This window comes from Wasmannia auropunctata, unplaced genomic scaffold, assembly GCF_000956235.1.
Source record: "Wasmannia auropunctata unplaced genomic scaffold, wasmannia.A_1.0 LD336074.1, whole genome shotgun sequence".
NCBI classification, from domain to species: domain Eukaryota; kingdom Metazoa; phylum Arthropoda; class Insecta; order Hymenoptera; family Formicidae; genus Wasmannia; species Wasmannia auropunctata.
The window spans coordinates 2,986,532-2,997,448 of NW_012026816.1; the positions used below are offsets into that span (position 1 = coordinate 2,986,532).

A 10,917-nucleotide genomic window follows, 5' to 3' on the forward strand; every position below is an offset into this window, starting at 1 on the left:
TATATATATATATATATATATGTATATATACATATATATGTATGTATATCATTACTTTTAATAGAGATGTCGTTCAGTTTTTAAATGAATGTATGATATCGCTTAGTGCAGACAGAGTAATATAAATATTCGAATAAAAGATGCGGATATCTCTTCATCTTCATCTTTTTCTCCTTATATATATATATATTCTGTTCAACTTAATAATTTATTACCATAGTAATAAATCGCACTCTTATCGTTGAACAAACGTAATGGAGTTGCATCCAGCAACATTTTATCTACATTTAATTTTCGACATTTCCTCGACAAGTATTCGCCAAAACTACAGTGACTTTGAGATTTCTTTTTCAGTTAAATCGAAGAGACGTACATACTGCCTACAATAGATACAATGGATCTTGGTTATCTTTTTTCCTCGCGACAATCCACGTTTTTTTTTTTTCTTACTCGTGATATAATCGTTAATATAACAACTATTTATTCATAAATTCTGAACGATCAAATTCAATTGTAACGTGATCTACACTACAGTCCATTTCCCGTTCAAGATTCTCAGTACGTTCAACTCATACATGAGTTGCAAAATACGTGCGATTATCCAAACGTCCAAGATTAAAAAGATTGTACGATAAGAAAATTAGTGAAACCAAACGAACGTGCGTCTATGGAAAGCAAGCAGGAAATGAACGGTAGTACTCATAACGTTAATCGATGGCTACTCGAGTTTCACCTAAAAAGATATCGCTCGATAACCATATTCTTGATTTTCCGTTGTTGCGTATTTTTATCTTTTTCTTTTTTTTTTTTGTGTGTTATCTGTGTTAGTCGCACGAGCGGCAGTGACTCATTTTCCCTCCGCGCGCGCACGCACACACGCGCGCACACGCGCGCGCGCACACACACACGCGCACACACGTACACACGCACGCACACATACATACATACGTACACACACACACACGCATCGTCATCATCATCTCTCCCTCTTTCCTCCTTTTTTCGTCTTCACGTGCCAACAATTGTGTATTAATAACCACGTCACGCATCCATTTTTCATTTTGTTTTGTTCTTTTTATCAAATCTGTGGTTATATGAATATACCTCAACAATCAGTTGATGCCCTCTGCGATATAATGGTCATATTTCAGGCGAGTTTTGGTGTTTGCGCTTAGCGGCAAGTATATGACGGTTGTGACGATGTGACGATGATAATGATCTGGCGGCGACGGCGACGGCGACGATGACGATAAATGATCTCGATGACGACGGTGTAACGATTATACCGATGATCATGTCAATGTCATAGCCGATGAATAATATGACGATGACGACGACGATGGCATAGACTCTGACAAGTTCCGTTTCTTCGCTTAATGACTTGAAAACGAGTTTACGAGTTATAATTCCCAAATGTTCGAGTTAAGTTAAAGCCTTTTTCACTTGATTAAAGGAGAGTCTAAATTTGGATTGGGATTAGGCTGCGTATTCGAGGATGGCGATGGTACCTGTGCCACCACCGAGCCTTTCCCCTCGGACAATACATTTCCTCCTCCGCCACCGCTGCTGCTGCTGCTGACACCACCGCCTTCCTTCATTTTCTCACAATAATCTGCGAAGATATCACGGAAACGTGCCCAAGATTTTTCTGGTACGGTGATGGCTGTCCTAAAGTTTGTTTTCACCTATAAAAATGCAATTTGCATTATTTACTATCGCAGGCATAAAATTAATTAAATTGATTAAAAAGCTCGTTTGTTTTTCTTTATTTTTATTCTATTTGGCTCAGATTTAAAAAATAATAATCAAGACTGAATTGTGTCTAATAATATTTCTGTAAATGTTAAATATATTTTCGGTTACATAAACTGCACGCTCATTACTGTTAGATTTATAATGCTATCATACACTAAAGCTGGAATAAGATGATTAATCATTAATTTTAATAATAATGAATAATTATTATTAAAATATTGCGAAAAACTTATGGCAAAAAATATTAAAGACGTCTCAATGATCGAATTGAAAAAAAAACGTTTGTTCTAAATAGTCAGGTTTTAGATTTGAATCTTGGCTGAGGTAATATGTATTTTTCACAATAAGTTCTTCGCAGTATTTTAATGATGATACTTATTAGCATCATTATTATTAAATTGGCGATAAATTTAAATTTGTAATTTTACTATTCCTTTTACTATTAGCTTCAATGATTGCGTTATATGTCCAACAACAATCGACGAGCAGTTCATATTACTAAAAATATTTATAACATTTAAAATTTACATAAAAATATTATTAAGTACCAAAATCCAGTCTCGACCTATTTGGCGCTCCTCTATTTAATTGTATTATTCACTATAGTCACTATATCTAGTTTCACTTATTATTAAGAAAATAATAAATGTAGATTTTTTATTAATATAAATGTATACATAAATACTTTTAAAAAGTCTCAAATCAAGAAAAGATTTCCTTCTTAGACATTTCAGACATTTTTAATTAAATTTGTAGGCATGTTAACCTTTGGTTGTCACCTTTTTTTTAACAAAAGTTTATCAAATGGGATCAATTTATCCAGGCCAATTTTATGCAACTGCCGTTTAAAAACTGTTCATGAATTTTAATTGGTTCTTTATGTGATCTACGTTTAAAATACTTTAGCAGCCCATATTAATTATATTATATCCTTTAGTTTATTTTGTGAATCTTAGCAACCGACAGATTTGTTGATTAGCGTTTCTCTGAGTGTTTTATTTAAAAAAGAACAGATATATGTCGGCATTTGAGAAATGAATAGAACAGAATTTTAAGAGCCATGAATTGTAAAAAGGTCGCACTTCAAATAAATAAAAATATCGCTGAATATTAACATTTATATTGGCGAATCATTCAACAAAGATTAATTTAACTGGATCGCAAAAATTCTTCAATAGGATTTAAACATTGTAGAATATATTCTGATTTAATTGTATAAAATTTAGAAAAGTTGCAACATACTGAAAAAAAATCCTATCTAAAAAAAAGGCATGTTAAGTCGAAGTCGAATTATCGAGAAAACTCGAAATTTATTGTTGACTATTCCGTGACGTTGATTGGTTGTCTCGCTGTGCTTACTTCGTGAGCGGCTGTCATGGCATATTTTCGAGAGTTGCGTGCATTGAAGTTGATGTGTAATTGTAATTATAGTAAAAAGTAAAAAGTGCAGCTAAATAAAGCGCGCGTCTTTAGTGCTAGTTCTTAAAAAAAGTAAATTTCGAAAGACCATTTTTTGCGAAAAAAATAACTTCCATTAAAAAAAAAAAAATTTTTTTTTTTTTTTTGCTAAAAAGGATTCATGCATTTTAGGCAATTTGGGAAACACGCGGGGAACATTAAGTTCACTTTTTTTCTTACTCAATTTCTTGCTGAATCCAAAAATCATAGTTAAAATTATCTTAATGTCCGAGAAATTTTTTTTTTACATTTTAAACAGAAAAAAGCAGCAGTTGATTTTATTACTGGTATTACTACTTTGTTGAACCATGTCTACAAGTTTTTTTTGTTTTTATAAAAATATATTTCAATATTGCCTAAGCCCTCATTCTTCCTCAGGACTTGAGAATCTGCAATTTACCTTAAGTTGTGTATACATTTTAACTTTTACATCGAAATATTGGGTTGTTAAATAAGTCCGTTCGGTTTTTACTTCAGTGCAGATTCATTCCGATTTACTCTTTTTTTCTCGGCGCTATTGTACATACAACAAATGTACTTTTGCTTTACACAACCTGTCATTGAATTTTGATGTGGCTAACTTTGCTATTGTTGCATGCTGCGTAGCTGTGAAAATGGAAATAAATAACGTCATATTTTACTCTATTAGATATTTAAAAAAAGACAAACGATATGGAGATGCGCACATGCCAAAAGTAGTTTGTCAAATTCTGTTCTGGAGATTTCGACGTCAAAGATGCGCTCCACTCCGATCGCTCGACCGAGATTGATTCAAATTCTGGCCTCGGTTAATTTATGCGGCACCCAAACATTGAGCTTGAAAAACGTATTCCAACTAGCGCAAATGGTTTTCTACGCTTCAATGAAATATATTCTGTGCCGTAACAATCTCCCGTACTGATTGGCATGGATTTTTATCGATGATGGTCTTGACGTCACTTGAATCAATCTCGAGTGACCAGAGCGAGGCGCATCATTGACGTCGAAATCTCCAAAACGGAATTTGACAAACCACTTTCGGCATGTGCGCTCTCGGTTAAATCATCATCCCCCTATACACGGCATATCTTTCTATGAGCCTCTGCAGATCGTTTGCCTTTTTTAATATAATAAAGCAAAATATAACGATAATGCACGTTATTTATTTACATTTTCACAACTACGCAACACGCAACAATATTGAAGTTAGTCACACCAAAATTGACAGACAGATTGTGTAAAACAAATTAACATTCGAATTGTGCATTAGCGCCGAGAAAAAAAAAGTAAATCGGAATGAATCTGCACTGAAGCAAAAACCGAACGAACTTATATTTGCCAACTCAATATCTCGAAACGTATAAATAATAAGGAAAAATGTTTCGAATAAAAATTAAACGGTTAAAGGGGGGGCAAATAATAAAAAATAATTTTCCCCCCAAAAAATCAATTTTTCAAGGTCATATAAAAGTTACCGCCATTTTCTATATCAAAATATATAATTTTTTTACATAGTATGATTCCTTTAATTATTCTGCATATTAAAAGTATTGTAAAGTATTGTATGTACTATCGAAAATTCAATAGTTTACGAGATATTTTATACCTACTTTATTATACCATATTTCGATATAATATGAAATTTTTCAGAAACTATTGATTTCTTGATAATTATACATTAATACTTTTATGTACAAAATAATAAGATAAATCGATTGGTATAAAAAAAAAACTCAGTTGCTTTTAAAAAAAATATGTAGTTCTATATCATAAACTGCATATTTTTTTAGAAGCAATTGAGTATTTTCTTTACTACAATCTATTTATCTAATTATTTTGTGCATAAAAATATTAAGGTACAATTATTAAAAAATCAATAGTTTATAGGATATTTCATATTTTATGTCAAAATATGGTATAATAAAGTATAAAATATCTCATAATAAACTATTGAATTTTTGATAGCTTTACAAATTTTACATGCAAAATAATTAAAGAAATGATATTAAAAATATATACTATAATTTAATATAAAAAAATAGCGGTAATCTTAATATGACTTTGAAAAATAGAATTTTTTGAAAAATTATTTTTACCATTATTTGTTTCCCTTCAGACAATATAATTTTTATCCGAAACATTTTTCTACATTATTTATATGTATTAAGATGTTTCAATGCAAAAGTTAAAATCTACACATAACTGAAAGTAATTTGCAGATTCTCAATGATGAGAAAAGATAAAGGCTTAGGTAACATCAAACCATATTTTTAAAAAAACAAAGAGAAATTCGCAGATATGGTTTAACATCGTGATAAAATCAACTATTGCTTTTTTCTATTTAAAATATAATAAAAAATATTTCCCGAATATTAGGACAATTTTAACTACGATTTTCGGATTCAGCAAGTGAAATTAAGTAAGAAAAAAAGTGAACCCAACATTTCTCGCGTGCTTCCCAAATCGCCTAATATGCATAAACTCCTTTAGGGATATACTCTTGAAATATACCATTTTAATAATTAAAAAAAGCGCGCGCGCGATTAAATTGTCAACTAAATTGAAGAAAAATAAATTTTCAATTACCACACGTTAAACATATGTTTTATAGATAAATTTTGCACAGAAAATTTTACTCAATCACGATTAAAAGCAACGCCTTTGTCATACTGGAATCTCTATTACCCTAAGGTCACTTTCTAATGCCAAATACACACTAACGAGTATTTTAAGCTGAGCAGCGTCTCTGCCTGAAGAAGAATGTTCAAATTACCACTAGATAAGGCTACCAAAGCTATACTTCGGATATCTGTCTCCAAAGTAAAAGCTGGGGTCACTTTTTGACAATCGAAGGTTAATAAGAGCATTTTTAACTTTTAGTAGGCTGCAAGGTATTTTTTTTTAAACTTCAAAATTAAGCTCTAGAAAAACATAAATATATTAATATGTACTATAATGTAAATATGACACTTTGAGACGATATATTTCTTTATGGACAGAATTTTTTTCGTTAAATTATGTATAAATAGTGTATTTATAGGTTTTTGTGATCACGGATTACGAAAGTCTAAAGTCAAAATTACAAAATATAAAATGGCAGACTTAATAATATAATTACCTAGTTAATATATCAATTTATATTAAATGCAATTTATATTGAATTAATATATCAATTTATATTAAATGCAATTTATATTGAATTTCGTATTTATTTACGTTTTTCAAATAATTATGAATCTAAACTTGATTACAAAATTGAAAATATGGCGGATACAATATGACAGACAAAATTTGAATTATTGTTTTACACATTTCATGAAGATTTCTGATGTAACTAATTACAAATAGAACTTGAAAATTATCCTCAATTACCGAGTTAACTTGCAGATTTTCAAATCTATGAAAAATATATGTAGGATATAAATAAAGATAGTCATGTAATGGCTGACAATTTTACTCAACCCATCATTTTAAATTATAATGTCCATCTCAAATTTATAATTAGCAACTTCGAAAATCATTAAATATTTTTACGCAAAAAGTAGAAAAAAAATTTAACATAAAATTTTGCTTTGAAACTTTCAACAAACATTCTACTAGTATCTTAGAACATAAAAGGATTTTGCGGAGAAATCCATCTGTTAATACGGCGGAGTGGTCTGTACCGATCCAACTGGATTTGTATCTGCATTACTTTGCATCAATAAGGGAGTATAGCGTAATTTGGTCAACTTAACAAAAAAAAATAAACAAAAATTAGCAAAAAATTAACACATCTATTCAGCTCTATGTCTCATCAAAAGTGAGCTAATACAATGACAATTTAATGACATAAACGACAAACTGTCTAATGCGAATTGCAGCGTTCAAAAAATGTTGACCAAATTACGCTACTTTACCCTAATGTTAATAGGTGACAAAAAGAAGGCAAATTATGAGATAAAATTCGATTCAAAACGAAGTAGATATATATGTTTATTTTTGTTGTGTATTCCAGTTGATTTTCCGACCTTCTTTCGGTTCCGTAGTTGCGTCACGTACATAAATAGAGTTGCTTCGTTTTGAATCGAATTTTATCTTATAATTTGGTGATTTTCTCGGTGTGCCCTCTTTTTGACACCTTCATCTTGAGTCAGAATCTTTCTCGGTATGTGTTATTGAATTTTGTTCTTTGCCATGTCAAAACTCTGTCTTATATGCAACAAATCAATATCGCAAGTCTTCATAATTCGAGATTTACTTAATCAAAAAATACTTTATTATAGTGCTTTAGAAAGCACTTGGTACCAGCTATTAGATTCTGGAGTATAAAATAGTGTTCCATTTAAAAAAAATAATATGAACTTTACCTGACCTTGGCGACACCACCAAGATCAAGTCAATAAGATCAGTATAAATATGTAGATCTTTTTAAACCCTACAACTTTTGTCCAAAACCCTTTTCTGTAAAACTTATATTTTTTAAGATATTCTGGGGTCCCGATCTTTTTGGAACACCCTGGGTTATATATTTATTTACCACAGAACGTTTAAAAAGTCGCGCAATGATCTTCCTACTTTCACCTATACAGTCTCCATACACAGATCATATAAGTACATAACACTCTCACAGAATAGTCTTTCTTTTAATTCATACTCGTATATTTCTCTTCGTCTATTAGTCTATTTTTGTCGCGTCTTCCAATTTATGCGTTCTCGCACAAATATAACGTTACTGATGCAAAGTAAGACATAAATTCAATGGGAACGATACAGACCAATCCGCTATATTGGTACTTTTGGCCATTTCTCCGCAAAATCCTTTTACTGTTACGTTCTTAGACACCAGTAAAATGTTTGTTGAAAGTTTCAGAGCAAAATTTTATGTTTATCTTTTTTCCTACTTTTTGTGTACTCCTCTGTAAGAATCAAACAAATATTTCCATTCTATTGTCAGAGATAATATATCGTCTCTGTAGCTCTCTAAAAATAAAATATAAAGTTAAAAAATTTATTTAATTATTATCTAAATTTCTATGTATGTATTTAATTATTCTCTAAACTTCCCAAGTTTTATCTTTTCTATTTATATAATTATGAAGAATTAAAAGCTCTTTTAAAGTACGAAAATACGCTTTTAAAATAGCAATTAAAAAGTGAAAGACTTTCATAAAATAGATATTTCATATCATGTAAAATTTTAAGCTTTTTATTTTTAAGAATTACAAAAAAATAGAATCTGCTATAAAAAGATATTGAAAATATTAAAGAAAAGATCTTTTAAATAAAATAAAATTAATTCAAAAACATAAAAATTCAAAAACGATACTTATATAAAATACCTTTATAAAAATCTAACACTTTAATACTACGTACGTTTATAATACTTGGAAAATTAAAATAAAATCTTTGAAAACAATTTTGATGAAAATTCTTTGAGTCTCAATAAATTTAATATTTGAATATTTGAACATATTTTTTTAATTATTCTATTAGAATAGTAAATATCCTAATTTTATAAACACAAATTCTCTTTCTCATAATTTCATATCCAGGTGACCATTAACCAATTAGAATTTAGACTTTTTTTGTAAAGATTTAAAAAAAAATAATACAAAAAAAATAGGTAACAGTTTCAATTTATGTTGTTATTCGTTTCTTATGTGAATAATTGATGTATATACCTCAGAAATTCTCATATAGATGCCACGATTGTTCTGGCCGATATCAAAATAGAAATTCTTGCTATCCACACGCATATAACGACCTTCCGGCAAATCGCCTTTGAAGCCACCGTCGTCCGTTCCAAATTCTTCAAGAAGATCCGTTAATGCATCACGAAATTCTATCATACCTTGCGCTGGTATTGCAATCTGAGTCCTGGGTCCACCCCGTGTTATCGTTTGCGATACCTGGGAAAGTGACACAAATATTACACAAGATATTCTGTTCCAATCCGCTGTACTGTTTAGATTTATAAAAAAAAGAATATCGTTAATTAAATAACCCTTTTTTTTATCAACAATTCTAGAAGAACTCGGTTTATCTTTTCATTTTTCGAAAAGAGCAGACCTCTTGAGACGAAAGCCGACGAAAGAGTCTTCTTATGACTTAGCGTAGAAAGTAAGTACATTGGCTGGTACATACAGGGTGACTCACCCGCAGGAAACGGCCGCGAGAATTCTCCTTGAGGTCCAAGTAATATCGTCTATTATCCTTCACCATCATTTCTGATTTCAGTTTTCCATCGTCTGGCACGTTTTCCGGATTTGGTGGACCTGATTTCCAGCAAGCAAAAATGTTAATGAATTATTCATTTTATCAAATAGTGCATGTAAACACAATAATTAATGATAATTATTATGAGTAGAAAAAAATTAATTTTAGATTATATTAAAATCAATATTAAATTAAAGCCTCAATATTTCATATAAAATAAAAGTTTAAAATTTAAAACGTAATTTGTAAACCGAAAGATGATTCTCCACGTAAAAATTAATAAAAAGTATGAAATAAATTTTTCCATACAAGACTTTGTTTTCAAGACAATTTTAAAATTCGTCAAATTTGCATACAATTAGTTTGATAAACAGATATGATAAACATTCATTTCAATATTCATTGTCGATTATTTCACGTTAATGTAAATATTAATAGTGATACAACTTATTTTTTATTCATTCTATTATCTTGCTTTCTTCTTTCTCTTTTCACTGGAGTTATCACAATAGTAACGATATCACAATACAATGATAGAAGATATACTAATGTACTGCTTCTGTTGCAAGTAGATACTATTCAGAATGATTTTGTAATCGTAATCATTCAAAATGTAGATATACAAATAGTAAAACAAATGCTAACTAAAATTAATTTTTTTTATCATGTTGATGAAAATCGTGGGCGTTATCAACAATTATATCATCAACACTGTTAAAGAAAATTCTCCGGGACAAATATTATTTTTCAAATTTGTAGTTGATTTTTCAGTTCTAGATATAATGTACAATACGAAAATTATTCATTGTAGGCTGTCTAATAACCTACTGTAAATGCATTTGTATGATGCCATTGAAATACAGAGTTTCTCATAAGTGAATAGAATTAACAGAAAATAAGTTCAATCGTACGCGTATTCAAATGAATTTTTAAAGTCAGTTTTCTTTAAAACAAAGTTTTGTACAAAGAAATTTTATTTCACGTTTATTTATTTTTATTATACATAAAACATTGATTCATTACAAATATTATATGCCTCAAATAGTACAGGTGTCTCAGACTTACCGTGACATCTGTTAATATTTCTGAGATCGAGATAAAATGGATAAAATGATATCTAAAGAGTATCTAAAAGGAATATCGATCTAAACGTCTAATATCAAAATGTCGAGGCTGCAATAGTTTTTGATAAATGAGAAAGATTTAAAGTTAACCAATGGAATTTATGAATCCAAATTTATGAATTATTTTATTATAGACAAAAAAGTAATTCATTAGTTAACAACGGCTGCGTTCAGCAAAGTAAGTTTCACAACTGTTGCAAGGCTCTTTAATACCTTTAATACAATTGGTTTATACATTTATATCCACTGAAGAATTAAAGGCGAGAACCAATCATATTAAAGAATCTTATAACAGTTGCAAAGCTGCTTTTTCTGCTGAACGCCGGCCATTGATCTATACATTTTTATTAAGGGGTTACACCACCTTGACTGCTGTCTCTTATACACATCTCTGAGCGGGCTG

At 30.0% G+C, this 10,917-nt stretch overlaps 1 protein-coding gene and 1 long non-coding RNA gene across 5 annotated transcripts in view; both read right to left on the reverse strand.

Moving 5' to 3' along the window:
• Window positions 1-433: 433 nt before the first annotated feature.
• Window positions 434-10,917, reverse strand: part of LOC105449685 (transcriptional activator protein Pur-beta) — a 55,324-nt gene continuing 44,840 nt past the window's right edge. For 3 of the 4 annotated variants that reach the window (XM_011689028.1, XM_011689027.1, XM_011689031.1), the window contains 3 exons: window positions 9,319-9,449; window positions 8,856-9,083; window positions 434-1,685 (listed from right to left, as the gene is read on the reverse strand). In XM_011689028.1, coding sequence (XP_011687330.1) covers window positions 1,440-1,685; window positions 8,856-9,083; window positions 9,319-9,449 — 605 coding nt within the window. In that variant the 3' untranslated portion in view covers window positions 434-1,439. The remainder of the gene's footprint in view (window positions 1,686-8,855; window positions 9,084-9,318; window positions 9,450-10,917) is intronic. The other variant, XM_011689029.1, reaches the window with a different exon arrangement.
• Window positions 3,486-4,409, reverse strand: LOC105449684. Its single transcript, XR_974369.1, has 2 exons — window positions 3,686-4,409; window positions 3,486-3,602 (listed from the first exon to the last, which is right to left on the reverse strand). It is a non-coding gene; the product is annotated as an uncharacterized LOC105449684 (long non-coding RNA).